The sequence below is a fragment of the Trachemys scripta genome, chromosome 5 (assembly GCF_013100865.1).
Source record: "Trachemys scripta elegans isolate TJP31775 chromosome 5, CAS_Tse_1.0, whole genome shotgun sequence".
Taxonomy (NCBI): Eukaryota; Metazoa; Chordata; order Testudines; family Emydidae; genus Trachemys; species Trachemys scripta.
Window position 1 is genome coordinate 133,926,173 of NC_048302.1, and position 22,264 is coordinate 133,948,436.

At 51.0% G+C, this 22,264-nt stretch overlaps 1 protein-coding gene across 1 annotated transcript in view; it reads right to left on the reverse strand.

Annotated features, from left to right (window-relative positions):
• Positions 1 to 6,262: 6,262 nt before the first annotated feature.
• GFRA4 (GDNF family receptor alpha 4) overlaps positions 6,263 to 22,264 on the reverse strand; it is a gene marked incomplete at its 5' end in the record, with an annotated part of 147,423 nt that continues 131,421 nt past the window's right edge. Inside the window, 4 exon segments of the mRNA XM_034772806.1 lie at positions 6,263 to 7,462; positions 15,432 to 15,589; positions 17,570 to 17,704; positions 18,957 to 19,066. Coding sequence (XP_034628697.1) covers positions 7,319 to 7,462; positions 15,432 to 15,589; positions 17,570 to 17,704; positions 18,957 to 19,066 — 547 coding nt within the window. The 3' untranslated portion in view covers positions 6,263 to 7,318.

Sequence of the window (22,264 nt, forward strand, 5' to 3'; positions counted from 1 at the left end):
TGCTTCAAGTCCAGTAGCGGTGGATGAACTAGAGCGGATTCTGCAGGCGCACAACCCATCTGGATTGAAAGGGTTCTGGCTTAAAGGTTTTTCCAGTGGTTAATTACCCATAGTGTTAAAAATGTAAGCTGCATTGCTTGTCTGAATTTGTCTAGCTTCATCTCCCAGCCAGCTCCAAGCCAGACTCAGCCCCAGCTAATCAAACGTAGAACTCAGATGCTCGCTGATAGATTTGTTATCCCTGCCTTACAGATGGGGAAACTGAGGCGCCCGGTAGATAAAATCACTTACCTAACATCCTGCAGCTAGTGTGTGGCAGCGCTGGGCAGGGCACGCGCGTCTCCTGAGTCCCAGTGCCTTGCCCCTTAGGCCGTCCTAGCAGCACTAGGAAGGCAGGGCCTGAGGGCGCTCGCTACCTGCCGAGGAGCTATGTTTCAGTGCGTCTTCCGTTCTCTTGTAGCATTCTGTGCTTGAATCAGGCAAGATGACGATAAACCTAGACGCTGAGCACAATGAGTCCTTCATTCAGCATGTCCTCTCCCCCGCCTCCCCAGGAGACCCTGTTCACCAGCAGGAGTTTAGCAACAACAACAAAAAATACCGTTGAGCTTTACGCGTGCCTGTGGGGCCAAACATCTGTCCTTTCCCACTGAAACCTTTTGTGCCGATAAAAGTAAAATCAGCTTTGATTGTACACTTCACTCCATCCCCCCTTTCAGCACGCGCAGCTGCAAGTGTTTTTAGGCTGCAATATATAACGAAGCCGCCTCTCCCCCCGCCCCCACTTTTATTCTGTTAGGGGCCCACCGCTGTGCGCAATGATGGAAGTTGCAGACTGCTGCAGCTGCCTGGGTGTCTCACTCTCCTGCCCAGCTACCAAACACGTTCTTCCCCGTGAGATCCCCTGTCTCAAAACATGGCTGTGTCCGCTCTTCACAAGGTACCGGGGCCTACCCTCCCGTGGGCCTGGTATTTAAGGAGACAGGCTGCCACAGCACAATTGGTGCTAGTGTCAGTTCTGAGCTTGCCAATGGTACCTCTTCAGCTGGCCTGATGGAAACACCAAGTTTCCAGTCTTCCCTGTGGCCAATTCCGCTGTAGTGGAAAAGTGTATCCCTAAATGACGTAGCCCAGTGGCTCTCAAACCCTGGGACGGGAGCAGGTTGCAACCTTGTTTTAATGAGGTGGCCAGGGCTGGCATTAGACTTGCTGGGGGCTGAAGCCAAATGGCCGAGCCTGGCTGCCCAGGACCGAAGCCAAAGCCTGACGGCTTCAGCCCTGGGAGGCGGGGCTCAGATTATAGCCTCTGCCCGCCTAGGGTTAAAGCCCTCACACTTTGGCTTTGCCCCTCCAGCCCGGGCGGAGCAGCTCTGTCTTGGTCCCCCTTCCCGGGGTCACGTAGTAATTTTTGTTGTCAGAAGGGGGGGTCGCAGGGCAATGACGTTTGAGAAACCCTGCATGACACCGTGCGTGCCTGGTGACTGCTTGACATCACTGAGGGGATCTCGGCGGGTATAGAGGCTATGCATAGGCAGTGTATGGGGGAACCTGTCTTGCTGCTAAAAGAAACTGGCACCGGGCTGAGTAATAGTGGCAACTCATTTGTTCATATACGTAGCCAAGTCTGCACCCAGCCAGGCCCTGGCTTATAGAGCACCAGGTAAAAGGCCGCACTGCCCGCCAAGCTCCATGGCATTATTCAAAGGCAGGGGAGCCCGTTTAAAAAAAAAAAAAAAAAAAACAGCTCAGGTCCCCGTCTCCCCATCCCTCCCCTCCGCCCCCCAACATCTGCTGCCCTTCCTGTTGTTGTTTGGTAGTTAATGAGGAGTCACATCTTTCCATCGCTGGGCTCTAGACTAAGATTTCAGACCCTGCCTTCACAGCTTGAACGGGAATAGGCTTTTCGTTCCAAGCCCGTGGCCATGGTGGACATACGGTCTCAAGCAACCGCTAGGGAAATTCCTGCAGATGCTTGAGTGGTCTGTGTTCCTAAAACCCCTTTGCTTCTCCTCAACCAGAAGTCCCCTTGGCGCTCCCATGCAGTCTACTAAAATCATTGCTGATACATGCTACGGCTGAAGAGAGAGACTCTCACACACACACACACACACACACACTCTCTCTCTCTCTCTGGATTTTTATAGCATGTTAGCAGGGGGTCTCAGAAAGCAAAATGTTGCGAACCCCTGACTTAAGCTATTCTTCCCTGTCCTAAATGGTGCAGGAACCCTGTGTGCTTTTAAACCAAAGGTGGCGCTGGTTCGGGGGTAGGGGGGATGACCATGATTTGCCTGAGTCTCTATTAACATTCCAAGGCTGCACAAATGTTTTCAGTTAATAGTCGTAGAGTTTAAGGCCAGACGGGACCGTGACACGAGCTAGGTGACCCCCTGGCTAACGTAGACCCCGCATTTATACCCTGTTCCCGTCGCATTGAGCCCAGGAACTTGGGTTAGCATCTCTTCGGCGCAATGGTCTCACAGCCCTGCACCCCTCCTAGTCAGACTCACCCGGCTCTGTCCTTGATAGGGCCACTAGGTGCTACTGTAATGCCCATAGTAAAACACCAGCCTTCTTGCCAACCTCAGCAGACCTGTTCCAGACAGCGGCTCGGGCTAGCACTTGATGAGTCTGCTCCTCCGTCCCAAACAATGGCACCCACAGCCCAAAACCGACCACCATGGTCAGCTCTCACACAATGATCCCGGCCAGCGCAGGGGAGGCGTGTCAGACTGGCCACGCTCATGGGATCAGAGGTGAAATAAAGAGGAGCGACGGATCAGGAAAATGCATGTGTGCTTTATTCATGTACATGTTTGAATACTGATGCTTATAGAAGTTTAGTTAAGTACAGAGTATATCCCCGGAGTATACGCTAACATCAGCCATTCGACCCCCCGCCCCCGCGAGCGCACACACACAGTCACTTAGCATCTCCTGCCATCACTTGTTTTATTGCAGAGATTATTCCTTCCTGCAGAAATGGCTTCCTCACCAGTAGCGTTGTTGGTTTGGCGATTGAATTCCCAAACCGCTCCGGCAATGGCCCATCAGAAAAAACAGCTCAGCGATGCCACAGAATTTTGCTTTATTAAAAAGTACGTAGCTTTGTGCTTATGAAAGTCTGTGGGGTACGGATTGGGCTGTCTCAGTCCCTTTCCAGTGCAAGCAGATACGCCAAGGGCCCTGGTTAGTGGAGCGGATTGAAAAATGTAATCATTTTGGCCCATAGCAAAAAGGGAACCCCCCCTAAACAAAAGTGATTATATTTTCTCATTGGGTATAAGAACTGATTAAAGAAGAAATTGCAAATGTTGAAGTTTGTAATGAATTTTTTTATCAAGTTCAAATGCTGATGGGGAAAAAAGGGATGAAATGTTCATATAAAAATTTCATCCCATTTTGTGGAGGGGGAGGGAAGAGATATGGAGGGGGTGTGTGGGAGAGAGAGAGAAAGTTGGCTTGAACTCTTGTGTTAACCCTTCCACACATATCTTCTCCACCTGGCCATTGCTTAGCATCCGCGAGCTCTGAATTTTTAAATTGAGTGGCAAACCCCCAGTCCTATAGGTGTAGGAAACCTACTGGGCTCCCGGCCAGATCTCTGCTGAGTCCGTCCAGCATGGCCAACAAAATACACAACAGTTTGTTCATTTCATCCAGGCATCAAATGGCATCCACGTCCATTGCAGTTCTGTGACCCCTTTTGTAGGCTAACCCCGCCCATACTTGCCAGTGTTTGGAATCCATAAAACATGGGGCTTTCATGCGGGGAAGAAAATTAGGGTGACACTTTTGCCGCCATTGAAATGTGTTGGCCTTGCCGCGCTTGCAAGGGTGGCCTGGGGAAAACAATAACTATTTGGCTTACAAGAACTAGGGCCGGTTTCCTGAAGACCAACCACCGTGTCTGAGGTGTGAAACGTGACCGCTTGCTTTTCAAGCCCTGGTTTTGAAGGAACAATTGAGCACAGTCTTCTGGAGGCTGAGAACCCAGGCGCTGTCTGGCCAGCCGACCCTCTGCCGCTCAAAAAAGGGTGGCGTTAAGCAGGAGTACGCAAGACAGCTGTTGCCAGTTCCTTCAGCCAATTTATACCAGCTGAGCCACTCCCCCCTTAATTATAGCTAATTCCGCCCTGCCGAGCGTGTGATGACTAAAATTCTCCACACCGACGTTAAGGGAAGGCTGGAATGACTTTTCCTACTGCTGGCTGCAGGGAAAAAAAAAAACCCTCATTCCCTTAGAACACACGTAGCTCAGGAAATGGGAACCCGGCACTCCAAAAGCCCCAGGGACGTGAACTGGACAGTGGGGTAAGTTCCCAGAAGGCGGCCATTTTAATGACCCTTCTAACCAGTAACGGGGTGTGATTCCGTGGCTCAGCACAAGAAGGTTGGCATGGCAGTTCAGGATACTGCGGCCAGATCGGCAGGAAATTTCCACAGCTATTTAAAGGTAAGGAGTGTAGCACATAAAGGACTCTTTATGAGGTATCTTCCTGGTACACAGGTAAGCTCCTTGTCTCGCTGTCATTGGGTCAGTGTTCAAATCCTGCCTCTGCTGTGCCAGCTGTGGTCATGATTTGCACAGCACAGCTGTTAGTCGTGTGATTTAACGCACTATTAAAAGGCTCGCCCATGCATAGTGTGCTACCAGGATCTACATAGACTAGGCTAGTGCCTGCTAACCCCATCCCACTAAAAACACAACTGAAAAATGTACCATGAGCTGTGGCCATTGTCTGCTGTTCTCCATAGCGCTCATCTTCCCAGGTGGCTGCATGACACCAAGCTGAGCATAGGTCTGTGTCCAGCTTTGTTGTTTCACATTTAAACCTGGTGTCCCTGCCCATAAGCCCTGATTTTATGAAGATCTCTGGGACAGCTGAGACCTCTGTAAAACCAGGCCAGTGAGATGTTAGTGTGCTAAGGTGCACCACTGGAGCCCGGCTTTGGTCACTGCAACTCGGGTGGGGGGAACATAACAGGGCTTTGGTTAAACTAGGCCCAGAACTCCAGAGTGAGTATTAATTGGTCATATTTCACGCTGGACTAAGAGCCTGGGAATGTTTCTCTTCCGTTGCAATTTTCCTTTAAAACGTAAGCAATCGAGCTAAGAAATCAACTTCTGAGGGGACTGGGAGAGGAGGGCAATGGACTGCAGCCAAACCCCTATCCTGGGCCTTGTGCTTGCAGCGCTCCATTGCGTGGTGCTCGTGCTCCCTACCTGCCATTGCTGGGCCCTGTCAAAATCCTTCCAACAAATCCACGTGGCAGGAGACGGCTGCTGGTGGCGCTGGAGACGTGTGACCCAGGGAATGTGCTTCTGGAACCCAGCGGCCCAAAGTGCGGGAGGCCCTCAAGAAAGGCTCCTCCGTGGGGCAGCCAGGCTGAGTATTTAATGAGAGGGCAATTCACCAGCCTCTCTATGGGCCTGATCCAGCACAGAGACCCCTCAGCTCGGCCACTGATATCAACAGGAGTTAGGGGCTCACTCACCACCCTCAGGATCATACGCTCTAGCTCTACAGAAAGGCAGGGGTGGCTCAGACCCATGGGCCATCTAGCCCAGCAGCCCAGCCCTTGATGCACCAACAGAAGATGGTGCACTAAATCCAGCAAGCAGCAAGTATAGAGAACGCTTCTTCCCAGGTCCCATTATTTAGAGGTTGACTTAGTGGCTGAAGCATGAGGGCATGAGCCAACCTAACAAGGGCAACTCTTGTTAACTCTTTAACCATGTGAATCAAAGCAAGCCATGCCTTGCTACATTTAGTGCCTGGATCGTTTCATATGGCGGCTGGGTTTTGGAGTATCCCCCAGTGGTCATTTGTGTGGGTGAGTTGGTTGGTTGCTAGGTCTCCGCTGAACCTTTTCCAGCCCATCTTTCATTTCTGTGACTAGAGAGATACCAAGTAAACCGCTGAACATCATTTGTGTCACTAAGGGTGTCTACACTGCAGTAAAACACTCACACCTGGCCCATATTCGCTGGCACAGGCTGCAGGGCTCTAAAATTGTAGTGTAGACATCAGGGCTCATGGGGTCCCAGAGCCCGGACATCTACACAGCAATTGTATAACCCCAACGGCCTGATCCCGCTGACTGGGGGGAGGGATAGCTCAGTGGTTTGAGCATTAGCCTGCTAAACCCAGGGTTGTGAGTTCCCCCCTTGAGGGGGCTATTTAGGGAACTGGGGTAAAAATCTGTCTGGGGAGTGGTCCTGCTTTGAGCAGGGAGTTGGACTATATGACCTCCTGAGATCCCTTCCAACCCTGATATTCTATGATTCCTACCCGGGCCAGCTGCAGGTGTTCTGATGCAGTGTAGACACAACCTTTAAGACCAAACAACTCGCCTGTCATATGTGAACATGAGTCAAGTGACACGAACATCAGTTCTTGCCTGGAGGCTTACACATACCAAGCGATTATAAAAAGACTAGCGTTGCGTGAGACAATATATCCTATTCTCACCTCACACTTGGATGTGACAAAAACTACCCCAAAGACTGGACAGGGCCAGTTTAGAATGTTCCGGGCTCAGAAGGGGATGCCACCATGAATTGCCAACGCTGGCAAAAAAAAAAAATGGAAAGTGACACACGTGTTTCTTCCTGAAGACCAGTAACGCATGAAGACGGTTTTCTACAGGAGAGGGGAAAAGGGTTAGCGTTCGGCTGGGAGTTACACGCCAGTTACACAGGATGCTGTCAGACATGTCGGAAAACCAGCTAGGTCAGGGATGGCAACGGCCCTGGCTCTGCGCTACCCCGCAGAGATGCCTAGTGTCTTCCTTGGTGGGCAAAGGTCACACCTTGCTGTCAAAGTGGATGATGGCTTTAGTTTGAGCCAGGGATGGGGTTCTGTTGGTCCTGCCGCAGCTCGGGTCACGGTGTAGAAAGTTGCATGGCCTATTGTGAGACCCACCATGTCCCTGTAGGCCAGCGTTTCACGAAACCCTCCCGACAGCTCATCTGTCAGGAGTCTTTCCTCGGTCGGTTGTCTCAGGAGAGCTCAGGGCCTCTGACTCTCTGGTTTCTTGTGCTGGGCTCTATGAAGGGACCCGTCTGTGGGTCTGCAACGCCATGGATACGCTACAGGGCGCTGGAGACGAGAAGCGAGCCAAGAGCGGGAAGGGTGACCAGGAGCGAGCTGGTGAGACGCCTTCGATTTTACAAAATAAAATATGTTGGCTGGGGGGGGCGGGGAGGGAGCAGGGCAATTTCCACATACAGCCCCGCCCCCAACGAGTGCTTTTTTTAAAAAAAAGAAAGAGACACGCATAGAGTCACCGCCTGCTGCGTGCTCGCTCCGTTTCACATCGCAAGCAGGAGTGGCGCAGCGAGAGCCATGGAAACCCACATCAGCAGCCACCCCGCAGCGCGGGAGGTGGACGCCAAGCCAGAGGTTTCGGATGCCAGTTGGGTGGAGCCCCTTAGGAGCGGCTCCTCTCCAGATCCCTGCAAAGAGAACAGAGACAGTGCTGAGGGTCAACCCCATGTTCATCCTCCCACGCCTGTAAAAGACAGGAGCCAAGGGCATCGCATGACATTTAACTGTGTTGCGGGCGAAATTGTGCATGGTGGGGATGGGTGTGAGGGCCAGGCGGATGGAGGCCTGTTATGAAGCATTGGCCTGACTTCTGGTCTCAAACCAGCACTGTTGAAGTCGATAGTTACACTGTGGTGAGGGTGGAAGTGACTCTCATCAGCTTCTAAGGGAGGCCTTTCAGAATCGGAGCTCAGGACTACCATTAACAGGGCAAGCGGTGGAGCAGAATGGCCTGACCGTGACTTCACTTTGGGCTGAGGCCAGATAACACAGGACCAAAGGACTGGAGGCTCCTGGGTCATCCAGTCCAGTCTCCTGCTCTCAGCGGCAACCCTCTCACGCCATCCCATTCCTAAACTTACCATGCCCCAGCTTCAAACTAGATGGGTTGTTTGCTCCCATGCCCGCTCCTACTGGAGGCTGTTCCGGAGCCTCACTCATTCGCTGGTTAGAAACCGTCTTCTAATTGCCGGCCTCTGTGTATTCCTGGCCAGTTGATCTATTTGTTCTAGAGCCAACACTGCCCTTTAGTTGAAGTTGTTCTTTCCGCTCCCCGGTGTTTACCCCTCGTATGTATTTATAGAGACCAACCAGATCCCCTCTCAGCCTTTGCTTTGATAGGCTATAAACAAGCCCAGTTCTTTTAGGCTCCTCTCATACGATGGGATCTCCAGTCCCCGATCACCCTAGTCTTGCCTCTTGATACCTGGCCCGTTTGAATTCATCTTTCTTGAACATGGCGCCCAGAACTGTACCCAGATAAAGTCTTACCAGTGCCTCGGACAATGGAATTAATCCTTCCCTGTCTCTGCTGGAAATACTAGACTCAATGACCTTCCGAGGTCCCTTCCAGTTCTACGAGATAGGTATATCTCCATATATTATTAAAAAATTAGGGATAGCTCAGTGGTTTGAGCATTGGCCTGGTAAACCCAGTGTTGTGAGTTCAGGCCTTGAGGGGGGCATTTAGGGAACCGGGGTTAAAAAAAAAAAAAAACCTGCGTGGGAATTTGTCCTGCTTTGAGCAGGGGGTTGGACTAGATGATCTCCTGAGGTCCCTTCCAACCCGGATATTCTATAACAGAGCCCCCCCACCTTGCTCAGTTACTGTCCAATGCATCCATAGTACAGCGTGAACTCAATGATCTAAGGTCCAGTTCCCTCCCTGGTGGTGGGCAGGAGAGTGACCACATGGTGAAACAGCAGGGTTTGCTGGAATGTTTCCTCTCCCCCCCCCGGTGCTGTATGCAGGTGTGTGTGGTGCCCTTGTAACCCACACACCTGCTGGGTGTGGTGCTCTGTCCCATCTAGTGGCACCGAGACCACTTAGAGAGAGAAATTAATGAGTTCTCTACAGCCTTGGCTGAAAGCCATCTGGCTTTTAGCTCATGCGGTAGAGGCTTATGCACTAAGCTCCAGAGGTCCCAGGTTGGATCCCACCTGCCGACAACCAAGGTCTGTTGGTATAACACCCAGACTTTTGGGGCACATCCTATGGGTCACAGTCCCTCAGGCTCTCTCAGTACAGCTCACACCACGCCTCTGAGCAGAGCCACCTCTCCATGTATTGGGGGGGAGGGGAGGTTGGAGGCCTTTTTTGCTACTTCTGTGTAATCAGCTTAGTGTTTCCTGTTCCCAGGAGAATGAACACCGCAGGGCAAGCCCAGCATTAAGCAGGGACGCGGAAGTGGAACAAAGCATGCCAGTTGAGGACGTTATGGACGCTGGCTCTGCAAAATAGTCACGACACTCACAGAGGACAAACACTTTTTTGTGCTTGGTCTACTCTTAAAAGTTATATTGGCAGAGTTCCCAATCAGGGGTGTGTGAAAACAAAACAATGTCCCCAGTGACATAGCGATGCCAGAAAACCCCCGGGGCGGCTACAGCTACGCCAGTGGAAGAGAATGTCTTTCGCTGTAACTAATGTCATTGGGGGAGGTGGTGTCCCTACACAGGCCAAAAAGACCTTCTTGTTAGCATGTGCTCTGAATCATAGAATCATAGAATCGAATCATAGAATATCAGGGTTGGAAGGGACCTCAGGAGGTATCTAGCTGTAACTAGGTACTTCTATGGCTCCCACCAGTGTAGTGTCTGAGCACCTCACAGTCATGAATGAGTTGATCTCCCATTACCCCCGTGAGGCAGGGCGGTGCTGTTATCCCCTTTATACAGATGGGGAACAGAAGCACAAATCCTCAGCGGTATCTGGGCACCTAACAGCAGGGGTGAAAATAAGCCGGTACGGCGTTCTGGTAAAAAGTGGCCACCGGTACTGTCCTGTAGCCAGCTGACTTTAAAGTGCTGCCATTGCTAGACCACAGGCCCTGGGTCTCATGGGGGATTTCAATCACCCCAATATCTACTGGGAGAGCAATACAGCAGTGCACAGACAATCCAGGAAGTTTTTGGAAAGTTTAGGGGACAATTTCCTGGTGCAAGTGCTGGAGGAACCAACTAGGGACAGAGCTTTTCTTGACCTGCTGCTCACAAACAGGGAAGAATTAGTAGGGGAAGCAAAAGTGGATGGGAACCTGGGAGGCAGTGACCATGAGATGGTCAAGTTCAGGATCCTGTCACAAGGAAGAAAGGAGAGCAGCAGAATACAGACCCTGGACTTCAGAAAAGCAGACTTTGACTCCCTCAGGGAACAGATGGGCAGGATCCCCTGGAAGAATAACATGAGGGGAAAAGGAGTCCAGGAGAGCGGGCTGTATTTTAAAGAATCCTTATTGAGGTTGCAGGAACAAACCATCCCAATGTGTAGAAAGAATAGTAAATATGGCAGGCGACCAGCTTGGCTAAACAGTGAAATCCTTGCTGATCTTAAACGCAAAAAAGAAGCTTACAAGAAGTGAAAGATTGGACAAATGACCAGGGAGGAGTATAAAAATATTGCTTAGGCATGCAGGAGTGAAATCAGGAAGGCCAAATCACACTTGGAGTTGCAACTAGCAAGAGATGTTAAGAGTAACAAGAAGGGTTTCTTCAGGTATGTTAGCAACAAGAAGAAAGTCAAGGAAAGTGTGGGCCCCTTACTGAACGAGGGAGGCAACCTAGTGACAGAGGATGTGGAAAAAGCTAATGTACTCAATGATTTTTTTGCCTCTGTCTTCACGAACAAGGTCAGCTCCCAGACAGCTGCACTGGGCAGCACAGTATGGGGAGAAGGTGACCAGCCCTCTGTGGAGAAAGAAGTGGTTCGAGACTATTTAGAAAAACTGGACGTGCACAAGTCCATGGGGCCGGATGCGTTGCATCCGAGGGCGCTAAAGGAGTTGGCGGATGAGATTGCAGAGCCATTAACCATTATTTTTGAAAACTCATGACGATCGAGGGAGGTCCCAGATGACTGGAAAAAGGCTAATGTAGTGCCCATCTTTAAAAAAGGGAAGAAGGAGGATCTGGGGAACTACAGGCCAGTCAGCCTCATCTCAGTCCCTGGAAAAATCATGGAGCAGGTCCTCCAGGAATCAATTCTGAAACACTTAGAGGAGAGGAAAGTGATCAGGAACAGTCAGCATGGATTCACCAAGGGGAAGTCGTGCCTGACTAACCTAATGGCCTTCTATGATGAGATAACTGGTTCTGTGGATGAGGGGAAAGCAGTGGATATGTTATTCCTTGACTTTAGCAAAGCTTTTGATATGGTCTCCCACAGTATTCTTGCTGCCAAGTTAAAGAAGTATGGGCTGGATGAATGGACTGTAAGGTGGATAGAAAGCTGGCTAGATCGTCGGGCTCAACGGGTAGTGATCAATGGCTCCATGTCTAGTTGGCAGCCGGTTTCAAGCGGAGTGCCCCTAGGGTCGGTCCTGGGGCCGGTTTTGTTTAATATCTTTATTAATGATCTGGAGGATGGTGTGGACTGCACTCTCAGCAAGTTTGCAGATGACATTAAACTGGGAGCCGTGGTAGATACACTAGAGGGTAGGGATCGGATACAGAGGGACCTAGACAAATTAGAGGATTGGGCCAAAAAAAACCTGATGAGGTTCAACAAGGACAAGTGCAGAGTCCTGCACTTAGGACGGAAGAATCCCATGCACTGCTACAGACTAGGGACCGAATGGCTAGGTAGCAGTTCTGCAGAGAAGGACCTAGGGATCACAATGGACGAGAAGCTGAGTCAACAGTGTGCTCTTGTTGCCAAGAAGGCTAACGGCATTTTGGGCTGTATAAGTAGGGGCATTCCCAGCAGATCGAGGAATGTGATCGTTCCCCTTTATTTGACATTGGTGAGGCCTCATCTGGAATACTGTGTCCAGTTTTGGGCCCCACACTACAAGAAGGATGTGGAAAAATTGGAAAGAGTCCAGCGAAGGGTAACAAAAATGATTAGGGGTCTGGAGCACATGACTTATGAAGAGAGGCTGAGGGAACTGGGATTGTTTAGTCTCCAGAAGAGAAGAATGAGGGGGGATTTGATAGCAGCCTTCAACTACCTGAAGGGGGGTTCCAAAGAGGATGGAGCTCAGCTGTTCTCAGTGGTGGCAGATGACAGAACAAGGAGCAATGGTCTCAAGTTGCAGTGGGGGAGGTCCAGGTTGGATATTAGGAAACACTATTTCACTAGGAGGGTGGTGAAGCACTGGAATGCGTTACCTAGGGAGGTGGTGGAGTCTCCTTCCTTGGAGGTTTTTAAGGCCCGGCTTGACAAAGCCCTGGCTGGGATGATTTAGTTGGGGTTGGTCCTGCTTTGAGCAGGGGGTTGGACTAGATGACTTCCTGAGGTCCCTTCCAACCCTGATATTCTATGATTCTATGATACACACAAGAAAAGCCAGGTCGGGTCAAACCGATGGTCCGTCTGGCTCAGTATCGTGCCGCTGACAGCAGCCAGGGCCAGACGCTTCAGAGGGAATGAACAGAACGGGGCAATTTCAAGGCAGCTGTCCCCTGTCGTCCAGTCCCAGCTTCTGGCAATTCGAGGTTTAGGAACGTCTGGAGTATGGGTGGGGGTCTGTACTTTGAGCCCCGCACTTTAGAGCTGGCTGGGGGTTTAATGAGTTGGGACGACACAAACCACGTGCCAGGTCTGAGCAGCCCTCTAATGGTTGGATGCTGATCAGGACTAGCCATCCTCCTTCAGCCTGCACCGCTGGCCTGAAAATCTTCTACAAACAGGCTCTTCCAGTATACAGCCGGAAGGACCAGCAGTGCCAACTTTTAACCTCAAATGTGTCTGCACCTCCACTCCCCGAGGGAAGCAGGAAGGGCAGAGATACCTGAAATGGGGGGAAGTTACTGGCACGTTTTCAAACCTCCGAGAAGATTGTGGTTGCAGCTGGGCTTGAGCCGTGGGTGAAGGTTTGAGGCTGTATTTATTCCATCCACCCTGTTGTGTTTGTCCCCAGTGATCCCATGCAATGTAAGGGCAACATGTGTAATCCCATGCAGGCGGGAGCTTGCTCCTCCACGGGAATGCGAGCCAGGGCCGCAGAGCTTGCTTCTTGTACATCGAGTTGAGGCTGTAATCTTGGGCGATGATGTCTTCGCGGCAGAATTAATAACCCGTAGGGTCGGGTGCCGGGTGTGAGCACCCAGGTTAGCCTCACCCGGGGAGGAGCAGCCACACTCGGATTACTGTGTCCTCACTGGTGCTGCCCGCCCATCGGTGTCTGGGGACATGTCCCATGGCTCTGTGTGCTGAGACGCTCTAGGATTGCTTCAGCGTCTATGGCAGGAGAACTTGTCTGTCCTACGGGGGGGTTTGTGGGACGGCACTGGAGGACTATCAGCAGGGGAGTGATTTTTGCCCACATCCTCACTGCAGAGTGGGTGGGATCCAGCCTGGGTTAAAGTGGAGCCCCGGCTGTAACCTGCACCCCCAGCCATGTAAACTATTCTAGGCTTCAGGCACCTCCAAACCCAGGTAAAGGTGCAGGTAGAGGGCTGGAGTCCATGGAGCTCAAGCAGGGACCCGAGGGAGGCGCAGGACAACTCCTTTACCACATGACCTACCACACCTGCTGACTTTCTAAATCTGCACGTTTAGCAATGAATGTAGAGGCGTCCCTCCCAGAATGGCAAACCCCTTCCCATGCTAACCGGTTAACAATGAACTCACCTCTGACACGTCCCAAAGGCTAGCTGGCTCCATCCCTAATAGAGGGGACGTACATCCAGAGTTAACCTGTAGAGGGTTAGGGGCCATTTCCCTCGCTTCCCTGGTTGGCTAGCTTGCTCTAGGGGCTCAAGGAGTATTTATCCTGTCAGGACCCACCATGCACCATGGCAGCGAGGGGCAAGCTGGCATGATCTCTCCGCGATGGATGGCTCCGGGTTGCTTTTACTACGCTTTGCGTCTACTCACATGTCTGGACAGGTGCCAACCTATTGGCGGCTAAAATAAAACCAGCTCCCCCGCCCTCTCAGAGTGTGGGTCACCGGGCCCCAGCGCTACGGCTTCTTCCGCTTTAGGTGTCTTCCCTTAATTTCACACCACAATCCAATTTACAAGCCCCCTACGGTGACCAGAGAGCAAGTGTGAAAATGGGACAGGGGGTGGGTGATAATAGGAGCCTATATAAGAAAAAGACACAAAAATCGGGACTGTCCCTATAAAATCGGGACATCTGGTCACCCTAAAGCCCCCCCATAACTCGGGTATAAACTTCAAACGGCACAAACTCCCCCTCACCACCACCTTCTTGCAAGATTCACAACGACAGGGTAGAGGGGTTTGGGCTAAAACCCAGAAGAGAGCCTGGGTTAACTCTGCAGGGAAGAGACACTCCCCAAGAAGAGATCAGTATCTCTCTGGAAAGCGGGGAGAGGCCCCACATGCAACTCAAAGGGCAAATGCAAAGGGAGCTGCGGGTAACAAGCTAAGCCAGTTCTGTGCGTCTCTGCAGGAGGATGCAAGTAGAAGCCAAAATCGGGGCCATTTATCTGTGGTGCAGATAAAGGTATCTACCCGTCAGGGGCCAACTGCAAGGTCCTGACAAGCCATCAGTGCTGCTGCAGCTGCATTTCAATCGTGCTGCCTTATTGCATGGCAGGGGAAGTGTACGTGGGAAACGGCTTCCCCAGCTCGGCATTGTGGTTCCACCAAGACAGCGACGGCCAGCTGGTCCAGTACTCGTCACTGCAGGCCAGGGATGGGGCGCTTCGGCAATCTGGCATGCAGTGAATCAGGGGCACTGTTATTATGGAATGATGAACTAACTTAATAGTTCTATGACTGTAGTACACTGTAAACCAGGGGTATCGTTTATTTAACTAATAATCATTGACGATGACTGTCGGATAGAGAGGCTCCACTCAGCATAATAATAAAATACAACTAATAACGTAACAATATTTTTCTTGTGTCTCGAACCTTTCAATTGAGGATCTCAAAGTGCTTGATGAACATTGATTAATTGTCGACCTCCCCGGGATAGAGCAATGTTATTCCCATTTTACAAGTGGGGAAACTGAGGTACTGGGTGGTTCAGTGACTTGCCTGAGGTCACATAGCAAGCCACAGCCGGGCCAGGAGTCCTGACTCCCAAGCCTCTGCTGCTGGCAATACTATTAACATCACTTATTCCTATCGTGACATAGACGCACCGGGCACTTAGCAGGTGACAAGCTCATCAGAGGCGGAGAAGAGCGAGGACAGCGTGGCCCGATGATTAGAACTGGGTTTATTAAAAGAGCTTATGAGGGAGTGGGGCTTGGGAAGGGCCTGAAGGAGAAGGGTGCGGTGTGGCAGGGGGGTCTGGGAGTCTCAGGTGATGGAGGCACCGGACAAGTGGCAGGGACTGAGCATAGAGGGTGCAGAGGGCAGCAGAAGGAGGGAGATGAGGTCCAGGAAGCCGAGGAGGAGCGTGAATTTTCTGCGAGCGCTAGTGCAAAGGCTCCGTGAGCTCCTCGGTCTACCCCTACCTTAGTGGGCTGGAGCTGCTCAAAGATGTTCCCTCTGAGGGTGGCAGCGGCTCTGTTGGCGTTTCGCTCCTGCTTGTACATCTGCGTCGTCGGGGGCACGGACGGGGCCAGTGCCGCGTTCAGGTACGTCCCGTTGCCGAAGGCCAGGATGGCGTTTTCTTGGCGAGAGGGGGAAGAGTGATCAGAGCAAAGCTCTCGAGGAAAGTGTTAATGTTCCCTCCCGACCTCTCCCGAGACCCCCAAACCAGCACCTCCCTCCCCAGGCCAGGCTGGGCATGGACCAGCCATCGCCTCCCACTGCCTCTCCTGCCTGAGCTTCAGATTCCTGCCCGGTAAAAACGGGGAGGGCTGTCCTGGGGGGTGGCGAGAGGCGGAATTCAGTCAGGTTTGTAAAGCCCGTCAGAAAGGCTCGGCCTCGTCTCCCCGATTCCGCGGGAGCGAGTAAGTTTGGCAGCCGTTTCCACTGCCCCGCACAGCCACGTCCCGCGGGCAGTCCGACCATCGGAGCCAGCTGTGGATGGGGAGCACCCGGCAGTCGGGGTTCCCCTTGACTTTTCCCTGGGTGGAGTCACCTACAGAAGTGAGCAACATGCCGGAATTCCCCACCCGCTGACCCATCGATTTCAGCCAGGAATTAGGCTCCTAAACGCCTTTGAGGATGTGGGCCTAAGTGACTCCACGAGGGGCTGAGCGGAGGGAATCGGGCCCTGGGTGCTCACCCCAGAGCGATACCAGATGGGGCATAAAATCAACATGGAACTTTCCCTCTTGCCCGGGCAGAGCGACGGAGGCCGAGCAGCAAGGCAATCGCTCACAGCATTAGATATGCAGTGACATCAGGGCATAATGCGTTTACAGCAGCGGTTATCCCAGGGGATAATGGGAGCTGCTGGCCCTCATGGAGTCTCGAAGGCTCAGGCTTTGTATGGGAGAAGCTCACACAGGCCGCTCAGCCTGGCAGCCAGCTGCAGACTCTCTCCTGTGAGACGAGGCCCAGGATTCCCTCTTAAACACGCAGCACGCCACACCCTGCCATCAGCCCTCTGCACACTGCCCGATGGCGCTCTGCGGCTTCGCAGCCCGGCGGCCGCCTCCTCGCGGGTCCTGAGGAGAAGCCATCACGCAGGTGATGCGTTCGTTATCTGAGCGCGGGACGGCTGTGGTTTCACTGCAGGGTCAGGCCAATGGGAAAGCCCGGCTGAGAGAGGAGAAACACGCAGCCCTCTCCGGCCAGAGTAACGGCAGCGCAGGAGAATGCTGGCGAAGTTAGTTTCTCTTGGCACAAGTGTTCCCCCTTGTCGGGTTTTCTCAAGCGTGACGGCCCCAGGGCCTCGCCGGCAGCTGCTGGACGGAGCGCGTGTCGTCTCAGGACACGGATGGATTCTGACATCCTCAGCACTTGTCATCTTTTCCAGGGGTATAAAGATGTTTCTAGCCAGTCTACATAACTCAGACTGCATCTCAGCCTTCACCTTCCCCTTCCCCTAGCTCTTTCAAGGGCTAGGACATCCATTTTACACAGCAGTCCAGCCCTCTGAGTTCTCCTTGGGGTCTGCTGGGTTACATTTTAAATGTACTTGTAACTAATACAGGTCAGTGGCTAGGACACCAGACTGGGAGTCCGGAGAGCTGGGATCCATGCCCAGTGCTGACACTGCCCCGCTCGGTGAGCTGGGGGAGTCACTTCACCTCTCAGTGCCTGGTTCCCCTCCCGCCCTTTGATGGCTTTGTCTGTTTAGGGCAATGGCTGTCTCTCACTAGCACAGGCGGGGCCCTGATCTCAGCTGGGACCTCTCGGTGCTCCTGGAACACTCATGAGGGCTGAATTCTGCCTTGTGTAGCGTGGACGTGCCGGAGGTGAGAGGGCACTGGGACCCCCTCCGACCCATGGGGCAGCTGTAATTTGTCTGGGCAGCACAAGGGAGAAGGCTAGCTGTGTCATGTGCAGCATTGCTAGCCTGTAGGGGACATGTCTGGGTGAGGGCAGGCATAGGCAATGCTCTGACCACTTCACCTACCACCGGCAGGGGCAGAGCTGGTGGCAGGACCTCCTTTCACATGGCCTTTCCATCCCCCTTGCGAGAGGCACCCAGGAGCCCCCGCAGCCCTGCAGTGGACTTGCCCCGTCTGCTACTTACGGAGACAGAGGTTGTCGGTGAAGAGGTGCAGAAAGCTCTCACACTCCTCCTGGCGGTTGCCACTGGCATTGCAGGTGCACCAAGGCGCGATGCTGGCGGTCGAGTTGTCGACATAGTTAGGTGTGATGGGACTACCTGCCAAGAAGGACGGAGCAGGGTCGCTGTTACTGGAGGAACCGGCTGAGAACCAAAACCACATGGGCTCCCCAGAGCAAACCTTCCCTGCTCAGCCACGTTCCTGTGGGTTCCACGCTGCTGCCCTTAGAGCTGCCAGGACCTCTTTCCCTTTGCAGTTGACCTGCTAAGAAGTGACGCTGTGGGGAACCCTGCTTCTTTCCTGGCCATTTTTCCAGATCAGTTCTGCTTCGTTCACATACCCAGCACACCCCTTGGTTAGAGAGGCCAGGGTGATGCACTCAGCTCGTGACATTACACCCCCACTTCACTGCCTTTGCTACAACGCTGTACGTCTTCCTGGAGTCCTTAGTCTGCTTGTTGTGTAGCCCGGGGTATGCAGCAACCTAGATCCACACAGAGACACTTTGCCCATTGCCATGGACAGGTCATGGCTCCAGTAAGGGAGGATTAAGAGTGAATGGCTCCATAGGCTCTAAAAGTTCAGGATATGCCCAAACCAGCTTCTCCTTCCCATCTCCCTAGCCCACTTCCCAGGCTCCAGCAGCAGTCAGATGGCTTTTCCAGACTGACCCATGCTATGCTCTGAGCTCCTGTCTGAGGCCTGAGCCAAAACCCTCTGAAGCCAATGAAGTGTGGAGGAAGGTGGTTTACACCTGGCTCCACCAGCGGTGGCTGTGACGTGATTCTGCCTGGTGAGCTGGGACTGCCAATCCATGGACGCTCAGGATCTGGAAACATGGAGGAGTGGGGTCTGCTGTTCCAAAAATATGCTGTAAATGCCACACTTGCCCTTGTTCTTTGGGAGCATTCAACACAAAATCTTCCAACACCTTGATATCACGTACTGTACACTATATGGAGCATGGGCAGGTACCTCTCAGGTGGCGAGGAATAAGGAGTGACACCTTTGCGCCCATTAGGACCAAACCTGCAATCTGCTTCCTGGGTACCTTTTGAATCATATTTGCTTTTTCTGCTGACCCACCCAAGTGACTTGTTACCCATTAGCCCTGCAGAGCCAGCACCGTGATGGGGGAGCGAGCTGGATTCTCATCCGGCTTGTGGCTCATCGTCATCCCCACCAGGATTGTCAGAGGAGCTCTGATTGCAGCATCTCTGTTGTCAGTGAGGATGCAAGAGGTGGAAGGGACATGGAGCATGCTCATTGGATCTGAGGGGCTAGCAATGGTCCAGAACAGGAGGTGAGAGAGAAGAGGAGAATCAGCAACTGACGGGCACAGCCTCATACCTATGATTCCTGTGTACGCCAGCAGACAGGCAGCGTAGTTCTCCCTCCTGCAGCCAGTCGCAGACTGTGGGGATGGCTGGCAGTTAAACTGAAACTCCGCATATCGGGACCTGCATGGGACAGAGAGCGCAAAGGGAGATGTCAACACTACTTAACTTGCTGCATTTACTGCACTTGCATATAACTAGGCCCACTGATATGCTCGCTGACTGACGTCCTAAACTACCTACAATAAATAGCTAAGAACATTAGAACGGCCATACTGGTCAGGAATGGTCCATCTAGCCCAGTGTTCTGTCTTCTGACAGTGGCCAATGCCAAGTGCTTCAGAGGCAATGAACAGAAGAAGGCAATTATCAAGTGATCCAGCTCCGGTCACTGAGTCCCAGCTTCTGACAGTCAGAAGCTTAGGGATACCCAGAGCATGGGGTTGTATCCCTGACCATCTGGGCTAATAGCCATTGATGGACCTAACCTCCAGGAATTTTTCTAATTCTTTTTTGAACCCAGTTATAATTTTGGCCTTCACAACATCCCCCGGCAACAAGTTCCACAGATGGACTGTACATTGTGTGAAGAAGTACTTCCTTTTGTTTGTTTTAAACCTACTGCCTATTAATTTCATTGCGTGACCCAAGGTTCTTGTGTTAGGTGAAGGGGTAAATAACACTTTCTTATTAACTTTCTCTACGCCATTCATGATTGCAATGACCTCTATCATATCCCCCCTGAATCATCTCTTTTCTAAGATGAACAGTCCTAGTTTTTAAATCTCTCCTCATATGGCAGCTATTCCATGCTCCTAATCATTTGTGTTGTCTTTCTCTATTCTTCTTCCAATTCTAATATATCTTCTTATATCATCTGCAAACTTTCCTATCTCACTGTTTATCCCTTTTTCCAGATCATTTATTAATATATTGAACAGCACTGGTCCCAGGACAGATACTTACTCCCCTCCCCCAGCTGTTTACATTTCTCCACTTTGAAAACTGACCATTTATTCCTACCCTTTGTTTACTATCTTTTAATAAGTTACTGACATATGAAAGGACCTTCCCTCTTAGCCCTCTTAATTTGCTTAAGAGCCTTTGGTGAGGAACTTTGTCAAAGACTTTCTGAAGGCCCAAGTACAGTATATCAACTGGATCACCCTGGTCCACATGACTGTTGACCTCTTCAAAGAATTCTAATAGATTGGTGAGGCATGATTTCCCTTTACAAGAACCATGTTAACTCTTCCCCCAACATATTGTGTTCATCTACGTATGTCATAATTCTGTACTTTACTATCATGTCAACCAATTTTCCAGGTATTGAAGTTAGACTTACTGGCCTGTAATTGTCAGGATCACCTCTGGAGCCTTTTAAAAAAAATGGGCGGTACATTAGCTATCCTCCAGTCATCTGGTACAGAGGCTGATTTAAGCGATAGATTACATACCAGAGATAGTAGTTCTGCAATTTGATATCTGCGTTCCTTCAGAACTCTTGGGTGAATAGCATCTGGTCCTGGTTGTTGGGGGCAAAGGCATATTTAGGCCTGACAGAAGCCTGCTGTGGATTTTAAGAGTCTGTTCCGATAATGTTTAACAGCATAAGCATAACTGCCTATGTGTAAGAAATTGCAGAATAATCATGTTTGTGAGAACAAGAGAAGATAAAGTAACTAAAAAGCTAGATGGATGGGATGGAATTGAAGGAAATTTGGTGGCCTGAGAAGGGACAGAGTCAGGGAAAAGGAGATAAAAGAGATATAGGAGCAGTATAAGGAGTTGGAGCTTTGGGAACTTCAGCATTTGTTCATATGGATATCACAGTATTGTGGGAGGAAAATCAGAAAATGAGATTTTGGTTACAGAATCTGTTAAACTTAAATAAGCAACAGAATGAGGCTATAGGAGAGGATTTAAAAGATATTCAGGACGCTAGGATAACAGGGCAGGTGTTTAGGGAAGTGGAAGCAGCAATCAATGAAATGGGAAAAATCCTGAACCAGCCTCACGTATCAAAGGTGATTTACCTGCTCATGGGATGGCAGCTTCCTAATACAGGAGCTACACTGGTAGGACCAAAGGAAATTCAAGGTGGGGAAGTGCCTAGGTGCATAACAGAGAAGATGCTAGAACAATGGACAAAACCAGAAGGAGTAGCTTGATGCGGGGTTAGGTGTTGCTCAATGGTCTGTTATGCTGAGAAAAGATGCAAGCTTGATGAAACATGGATCCTTCCTATGGTGCTAGCAGTACCAGTGGCCACAGGACTAAATGAGGCATTAAGAGTGAATAGTGCCCAGTCCCTCGTTCATTGGAACCTACCATGGCAGGTTACATCTTAAAAGAACATGTCACTCATCCTCAGATAGTGGTAAGGATTGGGAGGGAGAAGGGGGGTGGTCTGGAAAGCCCCAGATACTTCATGTTGTTCCAAGAGACGTAGTACCTGGTTATGTCATTGTGATGTATTGCAGAGTACGTTGCTGACATGTGGGTCCACATGCTGGCAAAAAAACCGCAAATTGCACAGTTGGGATGAGGCAATGGGGACAAGGTCAAGCCAAGGTGGCAAAAGCCGGAGAAGGCAAATATTGTGTACCCTGGTGGCTCGGGCACTTCCAATATGGGATACAAACATATGATTGTGACTGGCCAATGTTCTGCTTAGATCCAAGAAACTTACCTGAACAGAGGACAAGGCTATTATTCCAGTTCCCCAGCATGAGATCCACAACGTATCAGCTGGTACCCCTCTGACTGGTACTACGCTAAACAGCTAAGCAATGTCATACCACAATTGCATTAAATGTGCAGGCCTTAATGGAAAGACATCCAGAATGTCTGTTGACCTTAAGGCAGGAAAGTCGAAATATTCAAAGTGACTTAGGGTCTGGTGGGAAATGGGCCAGGGTCAGAGTTAGTAGACGATATTGGGGAAAAACCATGGGTACGCATGATACCAATGGGCTTTGTGTAAGTCAAACTAGTAGTGGTGTTAATCGCATCCATTTAGAAGGATAGGAGCTTGGTTAGGCAGCTGGGAAGGAGAAAAGATGTAGACGAAATGCAGGCTTTGATGAAACCTTAGAAAGGATTCTATGGCTTCCTAGTGGGAAGTATTGGGAGCGAAGGCATATTTAGGCCTGCTGTGGAGTTTAAGAGTCTGTGCTGATCATGTTTAATGGCATACGCATAAGCAGAACTGTCTATGTGTAAGAAATTGCAGCATAATCATGTTTGTGAGAACAAGAAAAGAGAAAGTAACTAAAAAGCTAGAAATGACCGGTTTGAACTAACACTAAACCTGTACCG